Genomic DNA, 27,603 nt, shown 5'->3' with positions numbered 1-27,603 from the left:
CATAGGGGCTGCATTCACATAATCGTTGCTGGATCAGACAAGTTTTTAATTGGGCTCTTGTCTTACAACGCATTCGCGTCTGCACGTGATTTGTAAACTCAGTTGTAACCCCATACCCCCTACAATATTTTCTCATCGGATCTGCGCGAACCACGTAATCCCTATTTTGGATTCAAAACAGCGAATTTCGCCGAAAGGTGATGAGTTTTCATGCCTGCTTTAATGTAAGACCTGTTAAGATCTGCTGCTGATCTGACATCACAGGGCACTTCCAGAGGTCTTGTAGAGTCCATGCCTTGACTTATTAAAGCTGTTTTGGCAGCAGGACGGTGACCTTTGAGTACATGAGCTGTATGTAGAGGATCAGTGTATGCTAAATAAATAAAATAAAAAAATGACAATATAGGTTTGAAGCGCTGTGATCAGTCCAATTTATTTAATGGATTACAAAACTTAAGGTGTTCTCTACCCACTTTCAGTAATCTCATTAACTCCCACCATCCAATCACATCATTTGCACATTCCAAAATAAATACTTAGCACATAATGTAGACCTACAAATGGCATCTATAAACAAACCTTAACCTCTTGCATAATTTACATGTATGGGAGTTACATCAACAGGCAGTATAGACGACTGAAATTGGGTTAATATTGAAAATTCAGACAAAGTAATGAGACCAATTTAATAATTGAAGAGTTTGGTTCCAAAACACTATATCCACCATTTTAATGTTTTCATGTTTTCAGTCATTTCATTAGAACTGCATTTGTGAATTGTTATTTTATTTATCTTTACTCAATTAAAACAGCACAACTGCAATTTGATATTACCTGAAATACACAATTTAATAGCATGACCTTTTAATGTTTTTAAAAACGGAGATATCGAGTTTTGGAACCAAACTCTTCATTTTCAAATCTCCACACTTAGTTACTCAAAGATAGCCAGGTAATGTCCATGGAGGTGTGTAATAATTCAATGAATAAATCTTTGGTCATTAAAGTTCTTAAAGCCACTGACCAGAAGTCATACATGCCTTTCCATGTTGCTGTACAATACCAGCAAATCATTACTACCGCTTGATGATGCATGGACACTTGATACAAATGACATTCAAGTACAAAAATCCACGTTCTCATTTGGCTGGGAAGCCTGAATGTGAGGATGTATGCATGGCAGGCTACTGTGTATCCTAGTCTAAACTCCTCGTTCAGGATTTCAAGTGGAAGTGGCAAGACTGGGCTTGTTTGACACTGCTAGAGGAATGGACAACTGACAGTATACAAATACAAAGAAAATCACTACGTAGGCTAAATCAGAAGTCCACACTAATTCATCAGGCACATGACGTGCTGTAAACAGTAAAAAAAAAAACCTTCCTTGGTGGATCCCAGTTTGGGGAATTTATTTGACAAAAAAATAAATAAAAAACTAGAACAATGGTATGCCCTTGCATAGAAACATGCAGTAGTAAAAGGATGACTTAGCATCGATGCACCTTTTTTTGACATTTGACACTGACTGCTAATTATGTGACATCACGGAAGGTGTCACATAATTAGCTCCTCACAAATGCTCATACTGACAGTATCAGTAACTGACCACAGTCACAAATGTCCACAGGGTGAAGCATAAGTAGCAGAGGGAAAAAAGCCTCCATCTGGTTTGAAACAATTTTCCACAGATACAAGACAAGCATTGACACCCCAAGCCTTGAGTGAGGATCTCCTTGGTGCCACCAGCATAACAGGCCTAGTGGCATTCCACGGGGAGAGAGAGAGAGAGAGAGGGAAACCGGCACAGCGGGGTCAGGTTCAGGCACTTCGTCTCATAGAGACAAAGAGAGTGGTATACATGCACGGACAATGGTTTGTGTCTGAGAACCAATGCATATTAAAGAGTGGAGTAAAAACTAACATATACATACACAACAAGAAGGACAAAGGAAGTCAACTGCATGAAAAAGGGAGTTCACTGTGTGTATGTGTGTCAGTGAGAGAGAGAGAGAGAGAGAGAGAGAGAGAGAGAGAGAGAGAGAGAGAGAGAGAGAGTATTTGGCATGTAAGAATGGCAGTGGAGCACAACCAACCAAACAATCCAGGTGAAAGGTTAAATGTCTATGGAACAACAGTCAAGGTACATTTGCCACTCAAAAAGGAGAACAGTGAGTATCTAACCTAACACACAAAGGCACTTGGCATGTCATACGTTTTCAAAGTCACAAACATATCATGGAGTCACCAAAGACGAGCAAACAACAAACGCATATTCCCTTTGTTTTCATCAAAGTCAAGGGGCAGTTGCTACAGCTGGTCATATTAATCAGCATTAAACCATCACTCACAGAACATGCAGCAGACTACCACAACCATTTGGATTGTCAAGAAAGACTGTCCAGGATACATTTAAAAAAAAAAAAATAAAAAAAAAAAAAAAACACACATAAATATACTTGTGTAAATATACATTAAAAAAAAATCATCAAAAAGAATTCTTCTTTGCAAGCATCAGAGGTACCTGAGTGTCTGAAAGGGTTGATGCTTACATAGACGCATGAATGCTGTATTGCATCTTGAGTGAGTAAAGCACATCGGCAGGGGCACAGTTCTTGTGGAATCAGATGGTGGAAAGGTTTTCGGCCAGGTAGTACAGACTGTAGCCATTGCAAACTATGCAACATAGGTTGCACAGAGATGACAGTAGGTGGTAGAGCCAGAGGCGGTTGCTTAGCCTCTTGTACTTGGGGTCAGACTCACAGAGCTTAGCGTAGGCCTCGCGATTTGAAGAGAGGCCAATGTCCAGACCCAGTCCACAGGCTTGCTCGATGAGGTGCATATCTGCCATGATCTCGGACGTCATCTGGCCAAACCACTGGGCATTGATGGCAGCCACCGTCACACACACAAAGAATATGAAGATCTGTAGGTATCGAAGGCAACAGAAAGTCACGAAATAGCAAAGTCAGGTATCGGGATAGATGTAACAGACATGAGGAACGGGATAAACAGGGAGAGTGGAGGACAGAGGCACTCTTTAAAGCCTCCATGATCAACTGTAGCACCATACTGAAGGCCCTTCATCAATAAACACTTTCAAAGGGACTAAAAAAAAAAAACTGATTTTCTTTTACATTAATTCTTGCCCCAGAATTTTAGGGCTAGTCTCAAAGTTTTTTTTAACAGTGTTTTTCTCCCGTCATTGCTGGCTGCTGCAGTGACATTGTTGACAAAAATGGACCTTTTACACAGCAGCCATTTCTGACATGAAATATATGGCATGCCCAGGTGTTACTAATGACATTAATTAAGGTTCTGGTTCTGCTACACTTAAATTTAACAGACTTAGGAGAGTCTGTTAAATTACTTAAGCACATGAAAAGTAGGCTATTGATGCTTTGTAGGTTTTACATGGGAGAGCAATGGGCCTTATTAGTCTATAAAGACTTTGTTTGTAAGTAAACATTATATTAGCCTATACTATATGATGCTGCATAATATAATGTTGACTTACAAACAAGTCTTTATTTATAGACTAATAATGAAGATCGTGGTCTCCTATGTAAATGCTACAAAGCATCAATAGCCCACTTTTCATGTGCTCACACAAAACTTTCAGCACTTGACACTAAACTTTATTTTTTTTTTTGCTTAGGGGCTCTGTAGTATCTGAACATGCAAGCTCCTACCTGGAAAGCTTCCTTTTCATCCAGAAGATCACTAGGGTGGTGGACAGCAAATATAGCCAGATTGAAGAAGGCACAGGCTGAACCAATGTGATGGTAGAATGGAAACAGCCGGCTCTGAATGAACCCAAACGTGTGTCTGTTAAGGTGGTTGTCCATCACAAAGCCTGGGGAAACAAATGCAACAACCGAAAAAGAAAGTTGATCACATGGACAAGCTGTGGAGGTAGATTTGTTTGCAAATTGGGATGATGACCCATAACTCACTGGAAATAAATGTGACCCATATCTGCATTCCCCAAAAGGTGGAGAGGAAGATGAGGTGCAGGAGTTTGGTAGTGACTGTGGGCTCCATGTCTGTTGCCATGACGACCCTCTCAGTAGACAATGCCACCAGGCACTATCGTCTCTTGTCACCCCTTTCACGCTGATTCTCTTTGGTTGTAGCTGCTGTAGCCTTGATGAAAGGGCTCTGCTACTGCCTACAGCATAAGCATAAACAATACATGATCACAGAGGCATATCTGCGTTCTGAATGTGAGCAGGCCTTCATATGACGGTATATTTAATGTTCGGCTCAAAGACATCAGAAACCAAACAGCGCACACGCATAGCCTAGGCTACGACTACATCACAGTGGCAGTGCAGGGAGGGTGGAGTCGTTGACCCTTCACCTATTTGTAGGCCTACATAATCCAAACCTGCATCCACCTGAGGTTCAATTAGACTAAACATGAACTCGAACAACTAAAATGATTAAACGTGTTGGTGATTAAAGGCGGGTTAGGCTACATCTAGTTTTGCACTCTGGTCTAGCACAAAATCTAGAAACCAGTCTAGACCAGTCTGCTGGAATTTTTTTTACAGCAATCTATCGACAAACCGAACCAAACCAGGACACGCCCCAAACATTAGCTGATATTATTTTGAAGGGATAGAATGTTAACTACTGAGACGTTTGTCAATGTCACCTTCGTTATAAAATTATGAACTTTTAATGCAACGAATCAGTGAAGATGCAGACAACTGAACTGAACTAAGCGTTTTCCCCAAGTAGCCTAGCCTGCAACAGAAAATATTTAGCCAACTATTGCGAGCTGGCATTTCCACACTTCAGACAAACCAACAAAGCATGTCAGGTGGCTTACGAAGACGGTACACATCTATAATGGACACGTCAATTGTAGCACAGGCTACCATACAAGTTTGTGAAATAATTTAGAAAGCAATTGTGATTTTAAATTAGCCTAACAGAGGTGAGTGTTGATATTAAGTTGCGAACTGTAGCCTATAGATCTATTCATCAAATCCAAATAATGTCAGTCTGTTATGCAACAGATTAGTAGCCTAGACTAGAAATTAACTCCTTGCAGATCAGCAACTCACCTTAAGACTTCTCAGGCTGAGACAGAAAAAGAAGCAAAGGAGAACGACTTTCCGAGTATGTCTCCCCAAGTAGCTAACTTTTCATTGGTTCAAGTCACGAAAGTACAACCTGAGTGGCTGCTTGTCGTCAGCGCAGATGTCAACTTGAGGTTTTGTTACCATTTGTCAACTTGTAGCAGCTACCCCAAGTGGTCACTTCTAGAATTCATCCACTTCCCCTGGGCTACCTTAACAGAACGCTATTTTGGAAGTATGATGCCCATTCAAGTTAACCTAAAGAATAACTAGAATGCCTATTCAATCCAAACATAATCAAGAAAGTAAAGTAAAGCAATTCGAGTCGCCATTGGCCCGTTTCCAAGAGACACATCATTAATACATTATGAAGTGAGTATACGTCATCGTTGTCATGGGCACATATCAACTAAACATAGATTGTGTCATCTTGTAGATGCTCCAGTTGGTGCAAAAAAGGATGGCTGAAAAAAAATTCAAGGGAGCCCCATTTGGGACACAGGCCGCCAGGTAGCTTTACACGAGTTAAGAAAGAGAATTCCATTCTAATGTAGATGAAATTTTTTTTTTTACAATATAAATGCATTTGGTTTGCCAGGATGTTGCTGAATATATTTGCCCTTGGGTATACAGTTGACTACATAATGCTGACAAATATGTTCTTAAATTAACACATTAAAATGGTCTCTGTCTACCAGGTTTGATGTTTCAGCTGTCCATCCTGCAAACAAGAGGGTGGGGACTTACACAGAGATACCCTACTGCAAAAAAATGACAAGTGAATCGGTAAAACACTGAAACATACTGTAGGCTACTTATTGTATAGAGTATTATGGTATACTGTAGTTATAGAGTCTTAATTCTTTTCTAGTTTGATATAGACAGTATTTTCAGACTTAGAAAATGTATTTTTTCTTAGTCACTCATTACCTTTTTTGCTCTAAGGAAAATATTCTTAATATGACTACTTGGTTTTCACTCTTTTATTTGGAATCTCTTCGGGAATGTGTGTATTACAGGAGAGAAACCTTGGGCCAGGCACATACAATCCAGACATCAGTGACTTTGGTCCGAGAGCAATTCAAGAGCGGACTAAGGGCCCTGGTTGGAGGAGGGCACTAGAGATGGCCCGCCAGGCGCAGATGCCTGGACTCCTGTACAGGGAAGCGTGGGATAACAAACATCTCCTGGTAAGAGCTTAGGGCAGGGGCGCTGTGCCGGCCAACATGTTATTGGATAGACAGAATTAGAGCAGAGGAGAAGAATTCTGGAGGTTTTTTCGCATAGATCTCTGTTTCTCGATGTCACCGAGTACTGTCGGTACAACCTCTAGCTCTTTATTAATATGGAATAGATGTACAGGAGTGGTCCCAGGGGCAGGTCCTCTTGGAGAGTCGTTGATCAGAATGACCCTGCCTTGTAACTGCCCAAGTGTTATGCTAATATAATAGTGACTGGGTACTTGGAGCAGTTACTACCCTACTCAAGGACAATGGGAAGGTATGAAAGCCATCCATTCCTGCACACCCAGTATCATACCTGAAGTAATAGTGTCTAGAAAGTCATGCTAAATCTAAATCTACAGAATGTATAGACCAGAGATACAAATGGGTACAAAATCATGAATGAACATAAGAAATACACAGTATGTACATTTACAGGAAGGATTCTGATTCACAACTCTTTCAATGCCCCCAGAGTGTAGCACTGTAGTTGCCTGGCAGCTCTAGCTGTTGGCTGCAGCAACTCAAGCTAGGTAGAACCGATGGTTTTCGTTTTTTTTCCATACCGACAGAACCTGGCGACCTCTAGAAACAGAGGTATCTGTAAAAAATCACCTGAATTCTCCTTTAAATTGGGCATATTTAAAGATGTTAAGGACTGTATTAAAACGTAAAAGATCCACATGCCCATTTAGCTTTAATTTGCACAACATCACTGGTTGAGGGTTAAAGGTCATAGGTCGAAACCTCTTCCCCTCTTAAAGGACAGATGAATATTGTTCTGCTTGGTTTTGAGGGAACAGAATCAGAAGACAAATTAATAAAAACAGACCAAAGCAAAACATTGCATAACTATTGTCAATGTGATTCCACTACAATGTATGATAAATGTAAAAATAACCATATAGACATTATTCAGATACAAATTATTCAGCTACTTATTTGTATATTTTTTGCATCATTTAGGCTACAAGGACCACTGCTCACAAACAATACACTATGCTTTCCTCTCACAGAAAGCCAAAGTTGGTCCTGGTACCTACAAGACCACAGACTTCATTGAAGAACTGAACAAGAAACCAGGCAGCATCAGAGGTGTCTGTGATTCCAGGGAGGAGAGATTTCCAGAAACACGGGTATACACAAGATCAGGGGCACCGCTAGAAATTCTGGACCCTATGCAGACCCTATTCTGGACTATGGTGCCCCTGCACAAGATTACCACTTGATGGAGACAAAGAAACATATTGCATTGGTTCTTGGGACACTCATTGGGCGATGAGACAACAGCTTGAAAAGCACTTTCCTTGTAATCCTTCTTTCTTGTGCAATCCATGTGTCTTCTGTCTACATACTACTAAACGCATGTCACCTCTCTCTGCCTTATAGTGCTGGACTCCTGGCCCTGGGACGTATGCCATAGGGGCAAAAGCGGAGAAGAGAGTCAAGTCAGCTGGGACCAGGCCCTCCATAGTCTTTGGCTCAGGGATAGAGCGCTTCACAGAGGGGGAAGTGGTAACTACTAGACATTACTACTGTCCAGTATTCTTCTAAACCTGTGCAAGTAGTTTTTAAGTAACACTTTCAGTGATCGCAACAATGGCTTAGCAGTTACACGCTGACAAAGTACTAGATATTACTACTGTCCAGTATTCTTCTAAACCTGTGCAAGTAGTTTTTAAGTAACACTTTCAGTGATCACAACAATAACTTGGCAGTTACACACTGAAAATTTTGCTATATTAAGGCTTTGGCATTTACCTTCCCCAGGGCCTTACCTACCTGTGAAAGCAGTTTCAATAGTTATTCAGTTTTTGAGTTACTTGTTCAAAGCATTTCAAGACAATGAGTGCAAATTCGTAAAAAAGATGACTAAAGCCGCTTGGCTCACAGCTAAAAGGTAGTCAGCAAGACCACGCCCCTTTGTTTGTTTTTTGTTTTGTTTTTTAACCTGCTAAATGTTTGTGCTGTCAGGAGGTTGGACTGAGCCCAGGCACGTACGACATGAAGGGCTCTATTGACCTGGTGTTGAACAGCAGCACTGGCAAACGAGGCCCTTATGACCTCTTCACTGGACCAAGAAACAAACCAATCTGCTCTGGCTACTTTGCTGCTCCGGTAATTATGGGGGAAAAGGTCCTCCTTTGAGATGTGACATAAAAATTGAGGAAATTAGCTAATTTGCCATGTGCAAACAAAATGCAGCATCATATCCCTTTTTCTTACCATTCTTTACAACAAGAAGGTGTAATTTGAAACATTACAATACAAGGGGAAATAAGGAAATAAATGACTGCTAGGACACAAAGTGTCACTGATGAAAATCACCACTCTTAAGTAAACAGAAATATTGTGAAGCAGTGCTCTTTAGATACACTGTTGAATAGTCTCTGATGACATAGCCAATCATGATTCAAGTGTAAGTCACAACTCAAATGATTCCATGTAGTGTTTAACATAGAAAAAAGAGGAAATTAGCTAATTCGGAGTATGCAACCAAAAAATCAGTAACCCTTTTTCTCTGCTTATTTTTCCTCTCAGAAAATAGTCAATCTGAACCCAGGGCAGTACACCAAGGAGATGCCAAGGTTCGGAGAGGACCTGGAGAAGCCAGCGAAGCGAAAGCACGGCGTGTTTGGCACTCTGGAGCAGTATCCTGCCGTGCCCACTGACAGGATCTTCCACAGCACCCAGTCCCATTGCAAGAGGTCTGCAGTAAGTAGCAACCACTGGTGCCTTTGCCGATGAATGCATGCTGTTTTGCCATACACACACTGACACTGTGGTGGGGTGGTTCAGGAGGTAATGGAGTTGTTCAGCAACCGGAAGGTGTCCTTGAGCAAGTTACTGAACCCCAAACGGCTCCCAACGTTCTGGTAGATGCCTTGTATAGAAGCCTTCACTGTCGGCGTATGAATTTTTGAGTGAATGGGTGACTGTAAATCGCTTTGAGGAGTAAAAGTGCTTCGCCTTATTCACCCGGTGGCCAGAACGAGGCTACAGGGTACACTTGCCATTATACCTCAGTACTTTATGTTCATGTAATAATTGGGCTATTAATGTGTGTTAAGTAAGAGTTCCACCTGTGTGCAAATGCAAACAAAAATGCAAGAATGCAAATGTATAGTTCTAGGGATAGCTTTAGTTAATAGTTAGTAGAGCTGTGTTCCTAGAACTCTTGTGTATGAATGCACCTATATATGCAGTATATTTACCATTATTTCTGGCCATCTCACTGCTGTACCATACTATATACCATGGTGTTTTTTCACTGGTGCTGAATGGTTATCAAACTTGCTAAAGCTGGTGCAATGTTTCCCCCTTTCCCCAGACGAGTCCGGGCCCAGGGTGGTACGAGGTGACCCCAGTAAGTCGCCCAGGGAGTCGTTCTGCCCCGCCCTTCCTCTCCTCTGCTCCGCGGGTCAGCAAGAGAGCAGAGAGGCTGCAGATGGGTGGCCAACATGTGAGTAGTCCTCATAGACAGAAGACTGTGGACATCTATAAAGGAGCCTATATGCATGTAAGGGAAGGGAGTTTTTCCTTGCCCCTGTTGCTTTAATGCTTTAAAATTTTTTAAATGCTGTCAGTGTCATTTTATGAAAAAAAGATTTATTATGAATGTAAGTGCATTAGCAGGTGTGCATGAGAAGAGTTGAACGTCATTTGTACCCAAACAGAGCGTCATTGGGCCAGGCAACTACAACATCCTGGACAAGAACCGGAACAACATCAGGGGTCACCAGTGTGTCTTCATCTCTGAAACACAGAGATATCTGCACTGCCCCAACAGGGACAAATACATACAGTAAGAAATCATGCAGTGTGTGTTTCATGCAAAAGAAACAGACAATGCTCAGATACTAATCTTACAATGGCAAACAGCCCTCTAGCACAACGGTTAAATATAGTATGTGTTTAAGGGCACGACTGCATACTTTACTCTTTAAAGAAACTTGTGTATTTTAAATAAATTGCAATGTGATTTGGATAGGTGTTTTATCTGATGGCGCTATGAGTTATAGTAAATATTCATTCCTTTGACAGGGAAAGACTGAGACCTGTCAATGCCAGGATGGCAAGAAGAGCTTTCACAGCTACCACATGAAGCACATCTGCAAGGCTCTGTGAAGCCTGGCAGGATTGAGTGCCCTGGACAAAAGACAACAAGAAATCTGCATGACTATTTTGGAATTACATATTTTGCACAGGAGAGGTGTTCAATTCATTTTGCTATAGGTAGGGGATTTTTTTTATAGTGACCAATCAACAACCATGTCTAATTAACATTACACAACAACAATGCACAGTTGCCTGGTGGCAGTTGAAAATGTGCCGCATGTTGTACCTAGGTTCCGTAAAGGCTTCTCCTTCACAGTACAGCTTGTGCTGCTGGTAGCCTGGATGCCCAACCAGAAAAACAAAGCAACAAAAAACAAAGTCATCAACAAAGCAACCTTTGTGTGCCAAAAACACCTTCACCAACAGAGTAGCCTTTGTGAGCTTCATTGGGGTTATCAAGCAAGCTTGATACTCTTGATACCTGAACTCAGGTCTCTGTGGGTACATGGTACAGATGCCACCACCTCCTGTGCCACAGCTTTCCTGTGATTGGGGGTTGTTGATTACTTGGGAGTTCATATGTTATTAATGTTGGACAAGATTTAAGGTTTCAGGGTTTTATTGGGCATATACATTACAAGTGCAGCAGCAGCATTACAAAAATGAGACATTGACATCTTCTCTTAAACCCAGAGGATGAATATAGCCTGTCTGATAGACTTGATTATCAACATGAAGATCTGACACTTGAGTGCTTTCAAGTATCTCAAAATATTATGCTTATTAATAAATGCCTTACCACTCAAGGTTGCTTGACAAAATAAACAAAAAGAAAGTCTGTAATATCCATTTATAGCAAAACATTAGGACTTAAAAGGCATTCCAATTAGTATAGGCTTTTAAAGTGTAAAGAGAAAAGTGGGACCACAAACGAAAAATGAAGGTTTAATTTACAAAAAATAAGCCTGTACCAATACGGTATTAGATGGTAAGTATTTCAGTTTTATACTGTTAAGTGTTGTGTTGACTACACAATAAACCATACAAATATATCAAAGAAAGGAGGAGAAACATAGGTGGTTATGGTTTTGTTATTTGGCAGACACTTTTGCCCAGATTACAGATAGAAGACTTACAGATAGAAGAGGAATAAGGAAACAAGAAGTAGTTTGCTTCTACATTATTTCCTGTTTGTTGACAAAATAATTACAGTGGCACTTGGGACAGTCATTCAGTGAGTTAGGGAGCAGCGCATCTATTAAAATAACAGTATTGTTCTGCAAAAACCATTAAATATAATTAAAGGAATGGCGAGCATTATTGGTGAGACCCTGCTTCAAGTGCTTAGTGTCAACACCACACTGCACCAAATAGACATTTTCCAAAGAGCCTTTTGTAAAATGAACCTAATTCACAGTATTGTTCACGGAGTTATTAATGTTGAAACATGAAACATACAAGGAAGGCATCCAGAAATAGAATGCACTGTAGAGATGCACACTACAAAATACTTTATTCATCAGTGGGAATGAGAAATTCTATGGGAAGCATTACATTAAGTGCACACATGTTGGAACCCTTTGCCGAGTGAAATCTTGCGAGAGTGTGTGTGTAAAGTGGGAGAGACAGGTCATAAACGAGGGTGATGCAGGTCATTCAGATATCACTCACTCTTCAAAAGGCCACCTGTCTAGAGGCTGTTATTATATTGTTAATCCAGAATGTTAACAGTTCAACTTGAAATTCTAGTCAAAAATAGAAATATACATTTTACCGATCTAGTGTAAAGTTAATTTGTGCTTTCCTATCAAAATGGCTCTTTCTTTAGTTGGTTTGTTAAAAAAATGGGTGGTTCAAAAATATATTTGTAAAAATATGGTGTGTAGGCAACATCACTGTGGTCTGGAACAAGGTTCCTCATAGGGTTACAGAGGGGTCACTTTGTGGGATCTTACAGTTCTTGTCAGGATGGAAATCAGTGCCGCGCAGACTTGCAGATTTTGTCATACACCTCAGGGAAGGCACCCTTGCAATTCAACTCATCCCTGAGTTTATGGTACAGGCTTCCATCAAACATTTCCCAGAATTCCGGTCGCTCCATGTAGACATCAGCATAAAGCATCTGGAATCTGAACAAAAAATTAAAGTTAAAAGGACACGTTCACCACAGCCAAGAAACAAGACACAAGTCAGAGTGAATCTTAAGCAAGTGGTGTGCTCCTCTGTGAACATATGCACGCATCAAAGATGTCCCAATTATTAGGAAGAACACAACCCCCCCCCTTCCCTCCCCTCCACATGTACGTTGATGATGCAATTCTCATCACGAGCAGAGGGGCACAGACACGGGAGCATGTCACGGCCTTCAGCCTACGTACGGTATGCACTCCATGTGTTCTGTTATATTTTGCATTACACCACTGTACCCCAGTGTCCACGTATGCACCTTCATAGGAACTCACCCATGAACTTCCCTCACAAACTTCTCCAGCTGGCGAGTGGAGGCGCGGGCCTGGAAGTGCTTGACCCTGGGCTCCCCGTAAGCGCCGATATCCACGTACAGCTCGTCCTCGTCGCCCTTCGGGTGTACCATGCCAGGCTGGCTGGACAGCATGAAGGGGCACAGCCACAGAGGGTACACCTGGAACACACGTACCACCAGCTCAGCTAATAGAGGGAACACCTTTGCATGGTCAAACTCAGCCAAAGGGCACAAGACATGTTCACTGAAGCTTAGATATTATGAGAGTATCAAAACCAATACAAAACTCATTCAGATCTTAAGTGATGATTTTACATGTTGTCATGGGCACTGCTAGAAAATTTGGGCCCTGTGACAGACAATAACCCCCCCAATAATACTATATGTTCTATATGCTCTTTGGGGTCCCCCTGTCAGTGCTGGGCCCTTAGAATAGTAAAATCGTACTTCTTTTAAGCTGTCCCAGACTTAGATGCTACTTTTAGGTCTAAAATGCTTTGTGAATTACTCTTAGTCAAAAAAATTAGGAGTCCTAAAGTTATGAGTGACACGCCCATTATTTTTAGGAGTTGCTCCTAAATTCGCCAGTTAGGAGCAGGTTAGGAGCTACTTTTAGCCTTAAAATTCTTTGTGAATACGGGCCCAGGTCATTTAATCTTTCCTGTGCATCTGATTTTCTTTTACTCATTTTACACAATGATGTATACCATGAATGGGTTTTCTTTACAGAGAATAAAAAAGTTTTCCAGACAAAATGGTCTCTGTACTTGTCTATGTGTGGGTAAAACTGTGTGTTAAGATTTGTTTGTTGTTGTTGGTGCGGGCGTGTGTGCATTTTAATTTCTCTGTAGTGATGACCTACATGGATGTCCTCGTGGAAGCGGGAGATGGCCGCCTGCATGTGCTTCATGGGCACCAGCATGTCCTGCACCACGTGGTGCTGCTCGTAGAGTTGGCGGATGGTCTCGCCCTGCGTCAGCTTCAGCAGCGAGATCTTAGGGGGCACCATCCAGCCAAACACCAGGCGGAAGAAGGGGTTGTTCCCAAACGGGATGATATCCTGAGAGAGAGAGAGAGAGAGAGAGAGAGAGAGAGAGAGAGAGAGAGAGAGAGAGAGAGAGAGAGAGAGAGAGAGAGAGAGAGAGAGAGAGAGAGAGAGAGACAGAGAGAGTTTTGCTCTATGATCTTTGTGCTACAAGAAACTGAGAAACAGGAAGGGTCTTTATGCTCAGTGGGTTGAAAGTTTTACAGCACAAACATAAGTCATTGTAATATAATGAGCTGTCAAAAGGTGCTTTCTGTGTTCAACACACACAGTGATACACACAGGAGTGTGCTTGTGTATGCCAACACACACAAACCACAAATGACTGTTCTGCCAGAAAAACAATCTGCATAATTTATAATACAATTTTATATACTCTAGGGTGGGGGGTAATTTGTTGCAAGCCACATGTGAGTTCCTGTTTCCTAATGGCAGCAACAGAGAGAGAGAGAGAAAGAAAGAAAGAAAGAAAGAAAGAAAGAAAGAAAGAAAGAAAGAAAGAAAGAAAGAAAGAGAGAGAGAGCATTAGTGCTGCTGCCACACATAATGCACTATTGCAGGGATGGACGCAAGACGTCTGAAGTGCCCTGTCAGAGGGGCCGTTGACTAAGTTGACCCTCTAATGCACAAACGGAATTGAGAGTGTTCTCTAATACAAGCAACCATGCACAAAAAAAACACAGCTAAATACATCAGGAAGGACAGGAACCGAAAACCACTACAAATGCACCCAAATGTGTCAATCCATCAAAGAAACAAAGTCAGATCTGGGCAACGGAACAGCAGCACTTGGAAATCCATAATGCAGTTAGACATAAATAAAACCATTACAGCCTCACATGCACATGTTTATATAATCAATGATTCTCAGATGATTGTGTAAACACGTCATTTAAATATTTCCTGTACAAATAAAAATAATTGTCACAGTATATGCATGAAGTTATTCTCTTTGTTTTAGCTATAGGGATGTTCCTTTTTGTGTGTACTGTAATGCTTGGAGGCAAGACTGAAATATCAGCACGGTATACCTGCAGTTCCCAGAAGATGCTGCGTGTGTGCCTGTGGTAGTAGTGTCTCAGGGGGATGTACTCTACAGTTGTGCAGTCTGTCTTCAGGAAGCTCTCCACGTGCTTGAAGAACCAAGGCTTGTAGTACAGCCCGATGCGATTGATCTGAGAGTGTAGAAGGACAGAGGCTTAATACACACATAATTCACAAAATGATTCTGTTGTGCCCCAGTGCAGTCAAAGACTGTAAGGTGTCCTCCTAATAGGCGTGGGAGAGTATACTGTATACAAGTCCGTCAGCCTATAGTCACCTTGTCTGGCTCTGCCTCGTTGGTCATGGTGCCAGTCATGATCACTGCCTCATCCAGGGAGTACTGAAGGCCCTCCACAAACTGGTTCTCCTTGTTGGCTGACTCACTGGCAAACTTCTGGCAGATGGCATTGAGGCCATGCACCGGCTCATAGCGGAGCTTCACCCAGGTCTTTGCCGGGATGATCTTTATCTCGGCAGCGACCAAGAACCCCAAGGTTCCACAGGACCAGGGTACTGCATAGAACAAATCGGTGTTCTCTTCCTGTGAACAAACATCAAATGAAACTAGAAATGCAATTCCGAGGAATTACACGAGGGGATGCAATCTGCTGGTTAGGGTGTTGGTGGGGCTGTTGAGCTTGCTGCTAGCTGGTTGGTAGGGTAATTGTGATGCAAAGGTGCTTTTGGAGTAACCAAATTTGAATCTTGTGTGACATGGCATTCTTGAGATATCACACTCAAGGTGTTTTTGACCTTGACATTTGACCTTCAACCTCCAACATCAACTCACTTCATCTTTGAGTCCATGAAATCATTCGTACCAAATTTGAAGCATGTACGTCAAGCCGTTCTGGAGATATAATGCTGAATGCATGATATATGGCTGGGACTTTTATTTTGACACACACGAAACAATTTTAACAGGATGTGTAGTTCAGGTAGAGCTAGATTGTATGCTTAGAAGCTGAGACAGTTGGATTCCTCACAGGTGACACCTGTGCCAGTGTTCTGATTAGCCTGGGAACTGCTCTGAGAACTACTAAACGAGCGCAGCTGGCTCTATTATGACATCACAGCCCCCATTCAAGTCTATGGGGGAAAAATACACTTTTAATTACAAATATCTCAAAAAGTATAAACTTCTCAAAAATGAAAAATGGATAAGACGGTAAAGCCTTGGAAGATCTACGGAACGGTGTTTCAACCAAATTTGTACGTTAAGCGGTTTGGGCTGAATAGCGTGCACAAAAAGGTAAAAAGAATAATAATAATAATAATAATAATAATAATAATAATAATAATAACCAGAAAAGCATTTCCTGAAGGAAATACAGTGCATGAAAATGCAAAAATATGATGTAAAATATCATACAGAGTAAAAACAAACTACATTGGTTGCTAGGTAGATGAGGTTCAATATAGTTGGAATGACTGAACAGTTAAATAGGTGGATAGTTTATATGGTTAAATTATTTGCTAGGTAGATGAGGTTTAATATAGTTGGAATGACTGAACAGTTAAATAGGTGGATAGTTTAAATGGTTAAATTATTTAGGTAGATAGTTGACGATAACTGACACTTGGAATGGCTCTAATGTTTGCTAGCAGTTATGCTAACTATGTTAAAGATAATTATGCTAACCAAGTTACTTAACTCAGTTAATTTAGCTAATGTTTTCTAGCAGTTTTTTAAAAATGTTAATAATGCTAATACTGTTAACTATGTTAACAATGCTAACTATGTGAGTTAGCTAACTTAGCATTCTTATATTTTAGCATAAATGCTATAAATCATTAGCTAACATGCTAACCATGTGACTTAGCTAACTTAGCTATTCATTTTTAGTAGTTATGCCAAACATGATAACTATGCTAACAAACATGCTAACAATTTTTAACTATGCTAACCATGTGCCTTAGCTAACGTAGTTATTATAACTATTAAAAATGATAAGCTATGCTAACTAGCATGCTAACAATGCTAACCATGTTACTTAGCTAACCTAGCTAATCATTTCTAACAGTTATGCTAACTAGCATGTTAACCATGTTACTTAGCTAACTTAGCTAATCATTTTTAGCAGTTTTGCTAAAAATGCTAACAATGCTAACATGCTAACTATGCTAACCATGTTACTTAGCTAATCGTTTTTAACAGTTTTGCTAAAAATGCTAGCAATGCCAACTATGCTAACTAGCTACAGTGGGTAGGTGTCATAGTTGATGACAAGTAACAGTTACAATGGCTGAACAGTTAAAAAGTTCAGTAGTTCAAAGGGTTAAATTGTTTAACAGTAAAATATTGTAGTGAGGACTTTTACTTTGAAACAGTTTTTGGCAAAGGAAGCAGTTGAACAGGGTGTGTAGTCTTAATAGAGCCAGTTTGTATGCTTAAAGCCTGAGACTGGCAGTTGATCCAGGTGGCCGGAACACCTGGCATAGGATTCTAATCGCTTAACGGCTCTATTGTGATGTCATCAGCCCATGTTAAGTCTATGGGGACATTTTGAGTAGTTTTTAATTAATAGTTTAAAAAGTATACAAGTTACAAAGCTGAAAAATACATAGCCCACATGTCCTAAGTAAGACCTACGTAACATAGTTTGAATGAAGTTTCTACGTTAAACGGTTGAAGCTGCATTAACTGCGTTAGAAGAAGAATAATCAGAAGAAGAAGAAAAAGCCTTGGAATAACAGTACAGTGCATTTTCATGCACTGTAATAATAAGTCTTCGGATTTCAATAGAGGGGATGCATCCCCTCTAACTATAAAAAATCCAACTCTTCAGAACACAGGCATTTCACTACTTACTATATTTTAAAAACATGTACTGCTAACTCAGAAGTGTGCTTGAGTAATCCGATATGAACATACCATTCAAATCAATCAATAAATGTACACAATCACATCGGAATCAATAGAGATATACACAATAGCCTTCAAGGCATTTGGCAAAAGACCTGATACTAGATCTACTGAGGTGACTCAAGGGAGAGCTCACTGTCCTTAAGAAAAGAGTATTGATTCCTTAGTGGCAACCTAGGGGAGTATTGGTTGTCCTCAGCATGAGGGTAGAATCACAGTGATTCAGTGTCTGGGGAGAGCTTGAGTTCTGCACTACCACTGGGGCAGGAGCATTGGCAAGAGATGCTGATAACCAGGCTGGCTTTGTCCTACATGTAAGGGGCTTGTGATCTTGCTGTTCAGACAGCCGGTAAGTAAGTTACCTACGCTTCCTTGCATGTGCAAGCATGTTGGGAAAACAGACAATGGCGAAGTGAGGAATGCAACACCTTTTGTGAAAAAAAAAGCTGCTAATAAAAAAACAAACACAAATCCAAAGATATAGATTAGGCTGGAGCAACTGTTCATCATGTCTTTGGTTCTGAGCTATGTGAGGACAGCTTGCTCCCAAAACAAATTGATCAATTAATTATTTTGCTAATCAATATCAAAACACATGCTGCCTTCACCATATTTCTGTTGTTTTTTTGTTTGTTTTGTTTGTGTGTGTTTCCATAAAGTCTTCTCATAGTGAGGAAGGGGGAAGCAGGGCAGCTAAAACAAATCAGACAAATAAAAACAAACAAACAAAAAGTCAACAAATAAAAACACACATGAGCACCGAACACCGATCACCATGGGCGACCGACCGCTCACCTCAGTGCATCGGACCAGACTGCCGTCCGCCAGAACCAGCTCGTAGGCCACACAGATGTGCTGGAAAAGGCCGTAGATGTGTGAGGAGGACTCGATCCCGGTGCCCATGACCAGTCCACCTGTGAGGGAGGAGACTCAGACAGTGAGTGCTATGCTAAGCCAAGTGCCATTCTGACTCATTCCCTGAACGAGACAGGTAGAGAGAGAGAGAGTAAATAGACTCCAGGAAAATGGTCAAAAGGGGTTGAAAACGTAAGTTACCCATGTAACTATGGATCTGTGAGACCGAGGGATGACCGTCACTATGGTCTAAAAAAGGAATGATCACCTTCGTTCTGCCTATCACCGAAACCATATGTCAACAAAGTCATGCCCATAACCTCCGGAAGCAGAGCATTTCGAGCTTGTAAATAGCGGAGATTGCTCGGTTCAGTCTCCTACCTTGCGCCCTCAGGATGGTCCGGCGACAAGGATAGTGTGATCATCCCTCGGTCTCCACAGATCCATAGTTACATGCGTAACTTACGATCTGTTTCGACCTCACTCTGACCGTCACTCACGGTCTAAAAAGGATGACACATACCAAAAAGTCGCGAGGAGCTCTAAGCTAACCATTAAAACCACAGGAGGGCAGCGTCGCCAACCGAGCTGGGCGAGTGGCGATTCACTCTATAAAACCTGGTAAAAGTGCAAGGCGTCGCCCATGAAGCCGCTGCACAGATATCGCTGCTGGTACCCCTTAAGGGCAGCCCAAAGGCGTAACCATACTCCTGGTGGAGTGAGCCCTTGTACCGAAGGGACTGGCATTCCCGAGCCGGTAGGCATGGGAAATAACCTCAACCAGCCAATGTGACAGCCGCTGTTTGGAAGCGGTAGCCCTGCTTCGCCGCTCCATAACAGACAAAAATTTGAGTGTGTTCCCTCCTCCTTGACTGTATGCGGGCCAGATAAGCTCTCAAAGCCCTGACTGGGCACAGAGTGAGCAACTTGTCGCTCTGCCTGTGAGGCAGCAGGCGGCTGGAATTGGGTCAGCTCAGAACCTGGTTGATAGACTGCTGACTTAGAACCTTAGGCAGGAAGGCTGGATTAGGCCAAAGTGACACGCATAGGTGTGCCCCTGCCTACCACCTTAGGCAGTCTTCGCTGGCGGAGAGGGGCCACAGCTCCCAGGCAGCTTGGCGAACAAGGAGCCAGGAGAAAACAAGTTTTAAGAGACAAAGATTGCAGATCTGCATCTAAAATGGGCTCATACGGGCCTTCAGTAAAAGTGACATCAAAACAGTGGGCAAATCCCAGTTTGGTGCCGTAAAAGTCGCGAACTGGGACGAACCCGGCGGGCCCCTTTTAAAACTGACCAATCAGTGGATGCCTACCCAAGGGTCTGTTATCCGCACCCTGGTGAAAGGCTGAAATGGCCGAGGCATAAACCTTTACAGTACTGACCGCCTTGCCTTGATCCAAATAGGACTGCAAGAAGCGCAAAACTTGTGGCACAGGACAAACTTGTGGCACAGGGCAAACCACTGGCTCAAAACCCAAGCAGGCACACCAATCCGAAAAGATCCTCCACCTGAGTGCATAGCAAGCTCTAGTAGAAGGAGCCCTGGCGTTGTTCAGAGTCTTCTGCACAGACTCAGCTAGCTGTTCAATGACGGACTCTGCAGGGGCCAAACCCACAGGCGCAGGGCACCTGGGTTCGGATGCCAGATCTGCCCGTCTGCTTGGGACAGAATATCTGCCCGGCAGGGTAACTGCCATGGCTGACCCTGCAGGAGCCGGAGAAGGTCTGGGAACCAAGGCCTCGCCGGCCACCGTGGAGCAACCAGCAGAACTGTGTGTCAGCCCTCCCTGATCCTCCGCAGGACCTGAGGTACAAGAGGGGATGGAGGAAAAGCGTACAACAAGCCTGTCGGCCAGTCTTGTGACAGAACATCCAGGCCCAAACTGCCTCCCTGTCCCACGAGAGAGTACCACTCTGGGCAGTGAGTTGTTTCCGCCGACGCAAACAGGTCCACTTGTGCAGTACCATACTGAGCCCAGACCTGGCTGACCACCTCTGGGTTCAATCTCCATTCCCCCGGGAGTGGCCCGGTCCTGGAGAAGGTCGGCCGCCCTGTTCTCCATGCTTGGAATGTGTACTGCCCTCACTGAAGCCAGACGTGGCCATGCCCATAACAGCAACTCCTCCGCCACCGGTGGCATATCCCCCAGCCCTGAGTCGGCCGGATAGGCAGCCTTTGCCAGCTGACGGCAACCTGGATTGAATTGGGGGCGCTGTAGCGACTTACCCCATGCCGTCCGCAGCACCTTCGTGTAATCCTTTGCCACGGGTATACAGGGTGGTGGGCTATTGTGCGAGACGCCTTCCCAGACGCCCCCAAGGGAAGCCATGTCTGGCATAGGGGCCTGAAGACCCAGGATCTTCAATCGTAGAGCGAGGGGCATGGAGTGACAGCACATCCACATCACCCAGATCAACATCCGCACCATGGCTCTCAGGCCTGGATGAGGAGAGACCTTCCTGGCCAGGGGGCAGAGAAGAGGATGATGTGCCCTGGAGACCCTCCAGCCTGTCCATCCTCTTAGCCAAATCCTGGAGAGCTGAGAGAATCTGAAGCGACTCCGTGCCACCACTCTCGGTCACGGCAGCTGGAGCCGGGCATTTAGCAGGTCCAGGGACCTCCACCTGACCATGCCTGGAAGGGGACTCATGTTGCTGGTCCCATTTACGCTTGTGCGTATGCTTACGGCCATGCCTATGAGAGCCTGTCCCATCTGCCCTCACGCACGTGTCCACATGCCTGGTCAGCCCAGTGGAGCCGTTCCTCCCTAGGAAGGTCACAGGTTGCGCCGCAGGGGCTGTCGACATCCTCCAGGAGGTGGGCGGCCCCAAGGCAAGCGGGACACTCTCTATGCCCATCATTGGGGGCCATCGTGGCCCTGTAGACTCTGCAGTAGTGTGCCGCCATAGCCTACCATAGAAAAACACAATGCAATGCAATACAATACAATACAATACAATAAGGCACTTACCGTTCAACGCACTGGGTCTGCAAGCAGCAGCCCGTAAAAGAGATACACCAGTGGTGTAATACCCGTACACGGATGGCCTGAAGCAGTGTGCGGACACGCTTAGCAGGCTCACACTGGCCCAGCTAGCTGCGGACAGCGGCGACGGGGTATAAACCAGATGTACAAAGAAGGCGGTCACCAGTGCGTGAACGCACGCGCCGACGTACACTAGTGGACAACTGGCAAAGAGACACACAGCACCCCGCACCTCGTGCAAGACTGCACCTAGCAGGCACAAACAGCTAAACTTACCTTTTCAAGTAGCCTAGCACACAACAAAACTATCAAGAAGCACACAGTAGCGCCTAAGCGGCCGAGCACATATGCGCTGATCAGGCCCACACAGGTTCCGGCTGCCAGAGCAGTAAACAGAAATAATAACGGTGGCCCACGCCGGTGCACGAACGCACCCAGCAGGCTCACACCAAGCCCCACTAGCCGCGAACAGCCATATAAGGTACACAGTAGTTAACAAAAAACAACCCGGAAACCTGGCACACACAAAAGGGAAAATAACACCGAAACGGTGGCCTGCAGCAGTGCGCGAACGCAGGCAGCAGGCTCACTCTAGCCCCTAATCTCCGCTATTTACAAGCTCGAGTCGTTCTGCTTCCGGAGGTCATGGGCATGACTTTGTTGACATAATATGGTCTCGGTGACAGGCAGAACGAAGGTGATCATTCCTTTTTTAGACTGTAGTGACGGTCAGAGTGAGGTCAAAACAGATTTTGGTGTTAACAAGAACATAACACTGATGATGTCCATCCAAGACTGAGCTTTTCAATTATTAACTTTTCAACAACAATTACAAAAGGGGTGTGTGTTTTCCACATAAAACCTCAGAACATATCTGCATGAGAACTAACTAACATGAAGACCACTGTAGACCACCCCTAACATTCCACTGACCATCTTTGCCTAACAGAGAAAATCAATAACCCCACCTGCGGGACTTATCGTATATTAAATCCATGTAGCTGCCAGAAGGAAAATATTGCTTAGGCAAACACTTTTGCCCTGATGCGAGCACCTACGCTCTCATTTTACACACACTTTATGGTGTTGGTCTCAGCAGACCAGCAAATGAATTTGCCGCTGCATCCCGGGAAAACATTACCGGGAGAGCGTGCACAAACTCCCTAGTAGACCTCTATGGAAACTGAGCCTTGAGATGCTGCTCCCCCCACCACCCCCCACCCACTCTCTAAAAAAAGCCATTTCCTGAACCAGTTTCTACCGCCATGAACAGCATCGTTTGTCATGCCTGATCTGATTTAATCAGAGCTTTCAGCAACCACACAGGAATTACATTACCGAACACAGAAATTTGGTGCTTGCTGTCCATTCAACTGGAGTATGCCACTTTTTGGAGGATATTGCATCCTGAAAAAATCATTTTAAAAAAAACAGGCTGTCTGCAAGGCTAAGTGAAATTTTACATTAAGGTTTAGATTCCAATTCAATGTAATATGGGTTATTAACAGCTGTCTGATTAATAGTGGAGTATATTCTACAGTATAATACAATTTCTGTGCATCATAGCAAACAATTGCAAATGATAAGAAATCTCACAGGTGAAGAGAGCAAACTTAACCCTGGTTCATGTTGAAAACAAAACAACCACATACCTACAGTGAGGTCATCCAGCTCTGGCAACACTGGCAATGTCCAGCCAATGGAATTGAGTAGAGCCGTCACCTGACCCATATTGGCCAGAGGTTCAACACGCACTACCTGTGGGAGGGGGTTAAACGGTGAAATCAATTTACAGTACATTTCTTATCCGTCTTATGCACACAAACACATACACTATTTAAATACCACAAACTGTTGCAACAGATGTAATCTAATGAGAGAAGTATAGAGAAGTAACTACTCACTAACTTACTTACAAACAGATCATACTCAAATAAAAGGAAATCCAGGAAAAGCGTCTATCGATTGAAGAGGACGAAACTGAATGCTTCTTCTTCCCTTATGGTCAGTCTCAGTCTCACCTGTCTCTTGGTGTCCACCTCCAGTATATCCATCATGTTGATCATGATGTTCTTGTGGGTCTTCTTGTACTTCCCCACTCTAAGGGACACGGTCAGCCAGCCAGGGCGCCCAGTGCACATGTGGGTTTTTGCCCCCTCCTTCCTCCACTCCCGCACCTGTGGGCCAGGAAGTGAGGTCATTCTGGGGTCCGTTTGTTTTAAAGCAGCACCATGGAGTTCTGGTCTAAAACTAGTGAACTACCAGTCAGATGTCAAAACTTTCCAAACACCACCATCAGGCCATGCAGTACTGATGAAGGCTTACCATAATAGGCCTCTTTTTAGTGACATTGTTGATAAGGTTGTGTTGATAGATTAGCCTGGTTGACACCAGACACTTCTCAATTGTAATTGAGAGTGGGTCTGGGAAAGGTTCATTGACTTACAGTACGACCTCCAGCAGGGGCGTCACTAATGGTGAAGTTAAACATAAATTGGTGCATTAAACTCTTACCAAATTGTTTCAGAAGTGTAACAGTCTTGTAAACGAAGATTTTCAAATGCAGTTGTTTACTCAATCCCAAAGAAATACACGTCCATGCCGGATTAGCGATTGAATGTGCCCGTGTTTTAGGGACATCGGAAATGGGAAAATCCCAAAACCTGCAGAGCAAATCCCAACTTTGCCTTAAATTTGTAGGGGGATTCCCAGGCTATTGATAGATCTCTTTTTAGAGACATTGTTGATAAGGTTGTGTTGTGAAAGCTTTTCTTTCATCTTCACAGTTCATCCACAAGCAAACAGTAATAGCAAATAAAAGCATAGAAGGGCAATACTTCTAGTTTAAAAGGTAAAGATCATATCAAAAGAAAGAAATAAAAAACACACAAGGTAAAATAATTTAAAAATAAAGAATAATTAAAAAGACAAAATAGAAGACAAGATAGAATAATGTAAAGACATATTCAGAATTTGTATCTCAGTGCAATTAGCAGAAGGCATCTGAGAACAGTTTGGTCTTAAGTCTAGATTTTAAAACAGTTACAGTTGGGGCCTTTTTGATGTCATCCGAAAGTTGGTTCCAGAGCTGAACCACATAGCAGCTATAACCTGCTTCACCATGTTTAGCTCTAACATTAGATTTTACTAACAGGTTTTTCACCTGAGACCTGGAAAGGCGAGAAGGTGTGTACTGTCTGATAGGTATTTAGGTCCTGCTCCATTTACTGATTTATAAGCAAGCAGTAGTGCTTTAAAGTCAATTCTGTGACTTACTGAAAGCCAGTGCAAGGACTTAAGAATTGGAGTAATGTGTTCAGTTCTTTTAGTTTTTTTGAGAACCCATTTTGTATCACCTGAAGCTGTTTGATAGTCTTTTTAGGAAGGCCTGTGAAAAGCCCAAAAGCCCATTGCTAAATGATAAATGCATGAATCTAAAAGCCCCTGCTAAATGATAAATGCATGAATGTTTTTTTCCTAAATCAGCCCTCTAAGTTTGGCAATATTTTTGAGGTGGTAAAAAGCTGATATATAATAGGCCTACACTAATCAGATAACTATGCCACATGTTCTGATGCGCATTCGGATGAGGTTGGTATATTCTGTAAACTAAAAGGAATATCCTGTCACACGATTTAAGAATAACAATTCTCTGAAATAATCCACTTTAACATGATATCAGTGTTGGCCTTGAAATTAACAAGAGGGATGCGAAAGAACAACACACGAAAGAACCAGGGAGAGAGGGCAGACAGCAAAGAAAACACGCGGAATGGAAAGAATGTCTGATCCAGTATAGTGATCCTTGTTTTCATACTAGACGATACATAAATCCTACGTGGAAAAGAAGGATTAGGAGTCGAAACTCCACCATGAGTCCTTGAGCTCGGACTTTGCACAGCTATGTCACCCGTCTGTCTGTCTGGTCTGGCCAGGCATCGTTGCCACTTAATAAGCCAATGTAGCCTAATCAGCGTGTACGATTTGCTTCACTAGCCTTACCTGTCTTTGTATGTCTCTGACCCGTTGATCGTGCTGTTTCGGTGCAGAACACATCTTGAAGATGATCCATGCTCTTACATAATAATACACATCGAATATAACTGATAGTGGTAAGAGAAAGAGGCAGACGAAAATCCACCGCTGGTGAATTATAACGTAATCTAAACCCTTTACTTTGATCCACAAAATAAACAAAACTATTAAGCCACCAAGGTATAGTAACGGATCCATGCTTCTATACTATACCAACACGACGACGACCACTGTGTCTGCTTGCTTGCCGCCTTTATGGTACACTGGTGGCTTGTAGACTATTCTAGATCACGTTTCTTTGTTCAATAAGCTACATTAGAGTTAGACTACTAGTAGCCTACAACTGCTGACTTCTCCTGCAGTGCTGCCAAACGCGAACTACGGTTACAATCTTACGACTACCTGAAGCTGTGGAAATTGACACTTCTATTTTCAGTGTAACCTATCTGATGTTGAAGTAAAGCCCTCCCTAGGTCTACACTGATTGGTCAAGGGCGCGTCAAATGTGGTGACCCCAGTTGCTGCGTCTGCAACGCATCCAATCAGGAAGTAGAAAGGCCGTCACACCATTCACCAAGTCCCGATATGCTTATTTTCACGCAACAGTTGGATAATGAGATAGCCTACGCCTGATTGTGAACTACTATTAACGAGATATCAACCAATAAAGAAAAAAGGTTTGGTAAGCTTGTATGTGGGCCTATTTAGGTTAACATTATAGAAACATTTGTTTCCCTGATTAAGCCTAAAACAGATTAAGTCTAACCACAATCATGGAATAAAATAAAATGGAATAGTTAGTCCAACAGTAGGCCCTACTGCACATTAACCTATATACGCCTCATTGGTAGACTTACTGTTGAAATTACTTCTGTAGCATATGAATACACTAAATGCTGTTACATCAGAGGTATATGGGAGGGGCATCCTTGAGACACTGAAGTGATCACTGACATTGACGATGAATACGCTAAGTAGCCCACCGCTTGCCTCCCCACCCCACATGCTCATCCACGGACCCATCTGGAGTAGCCTACGGACTCTCTCCGTCTGTCAAGATACAGAAGCTAGTGTTCTCAAGCCAGGACAATTGGGAAGTGTCACAGCATGAAAATTGCAGCGACTTATATATGAGGTGATTCATTGAAGAGGATGTTTTCAACTGACACGATGCTGCATAAACATCTGTAAACGTTGCGCAAAGGAGCTGCAATTCTAAGGGGGATTTAAATTAACTTTATCAACTCGCTATCCTACCAATTATTACGTGAACAGGTAAATAAAATTCAGCAGCTTAGAACCTACAAAGATACCTAATGTGGGAGAGTTGGCAGCTCTGTATCATATATGTCATTCGTATCAGCAAAAGTTGTCTTACTGAGGATGTGGAGGCTGACCCAAGACAACAAACCGGCTGAACAGCGACTGTAACAGTTCGGTCTTCAGCCGCACGCCGCAATGCCTTCTCTCCATCATGGGGCCATATTCATAGGAGTGATGCTCATCGTCACCGGCGGCTCCACAGCTTTCCTGCCGTCCAGTCAGAGTAGGCTACAGGCATTCAGTTTGTGCTGTGTGGTCCTGGGCGCTGTGTTGCTTATATTGGGTCTCTTCTGGGCAATGAACGGAAAGAGTACTCCAGTGACTTACAGCAATGAGTATACACACGACTACAGCAACGTTCTCTTCACCCCTCCGCACGGAAACCACTTCCCAGAGTCGCAATCCGTCTACTTACAAAGGTTAGTAACCTATTGTGCATGATAGTAGGTTGTGTAACTAAGCACAATACAACTTCCCTAGTGCCCTCCGCATTTCAGTATTCTGCGCAATATATATGGGGACTGTGCAATATACTGTGTTATCAGCAATCCTGCTATTTATTAGGGGTCTGTGCAGTGACAATAAAGACATGATAA

General features: G+C 42.9%; 3 protein-coding genes across 4 annotated transcripts; 1 reads left to right on the top strand and 2 right to left on the bottom strand.

The window, feature by feature from the left end:
- Window positions 1-407: 407 nt before the first annotated feature.
- On the bottom strand, window positions 408-5,412 carry si:ch211-121a2.4 (transmembrane protein 205). Its single transcript, XM_048252511.1, has 4 exons — window positions 5,073-5,412; window positions 3,954-4,168; window positions 3,690-3,853; window positions 408-2,923 (listed from the first exon to the last, which is right to left on the bottom strand). Exons 2-4 carry the CDS (start codon window positions 4,051-4,053, stop codon window positions 2,621-2,623), a joined length of 567 nt encoding a protein of 188 aa, XP_048108468.1. The 5' UTR covers window positions 4,054-4,168; window positions 5,073-5,412; the 3' UTR covers window positions 408-2,620.
- Window positions 5,413-5,498: 86 nt separating this feature from the next.
- Window positions 5,499-10,520, top strand: LOC125300516 (lymphocyte expansion molecule-like). Of its 2 annotated transcripts, none has more exons than XM_048252509.1 (10): window positions 5,499-5,597; window positions 5,786-5,873; window positions 6,107-6,277; window positions 7,327-7,446; window positions 7,700-7,825; window positions 8,285-8,428; window positions 8,852-9,025; window positions 9,642-9,773; window positions 9,988-10,115; window positions 10,355-10,520. In XM_048252509.1, the coding sequence occupies exons 1-10, from the start codon at window positions 5,524-5,526 to the stop codon at window positions 10,413-10,415; spliced, it is 1,218 nt and encodes a 405-aa protein (XP_048108466.1). In that variant the 5' UTR covers window positions 5,499-5,523; the 3' UTR covers window positions 10,416-10,520. The 2 variants fall into 2 exon arrangements, with proteins under 2 accessions (XP_048108466.1, XP_048108467.1); XM_048252510.1 differs by having other exon boundaries at window positions 5,533-5,611.
- A 450-nt stretch (window positions 10,521-10,970) lies between these two features.
- On the bottom strand, window positions 10,971-26,141 carry dhcr24 (24-dehydrocholesterol reductase). The gene is made up of 9 exons (XM_048252508.1): window positions 25,652-26,141; window positions 23,671-23,826; window positions 23,302-23,407; window positions 18,602-18,720; window positions 15,218-15,481; window positions 14,928-15,071; window positions 13,714-13,911; window positions 12,832-13,010; window positions 10,971-12,498 (listed from the first exon to the last, which is right to left on the bottom strand). The coding sequence occupies exons 1-9, from the start codon at window positions 25,880-25,882 to the stop codon at window positions 12,345-12,347; spliced, it is 1,551 nt and encodes a 516-aa protein (XP_048108465.1). The 5' UTR covers window positions 25,883-26,141; the 3' UTR covers window positions 10,971-12,344.
- Between the last annotated feature and the right edge of the window lie 1,462 nt (window positions 26,142-27,603).

This window comes from Alosa alosa, chromosome 9 (assembly GCF_017589495.1).
Source record: "Alosa alosa isolate M-15738 ecotype Scorff River chromosome 9, AALO_Geno_1.1, whole genome shotgun sequence".
NCBI classification, from domain to species: Eukaryota; Metazoa; Chordata; class Actinopteri; order Clupeiformes; family Clupeidae; genus Alosa; species Alosa alosa.
Note: the sequence above shows the minus strand (reverse complement) of the source record. Positions and strands in the feature narration are given on the sequence as shown.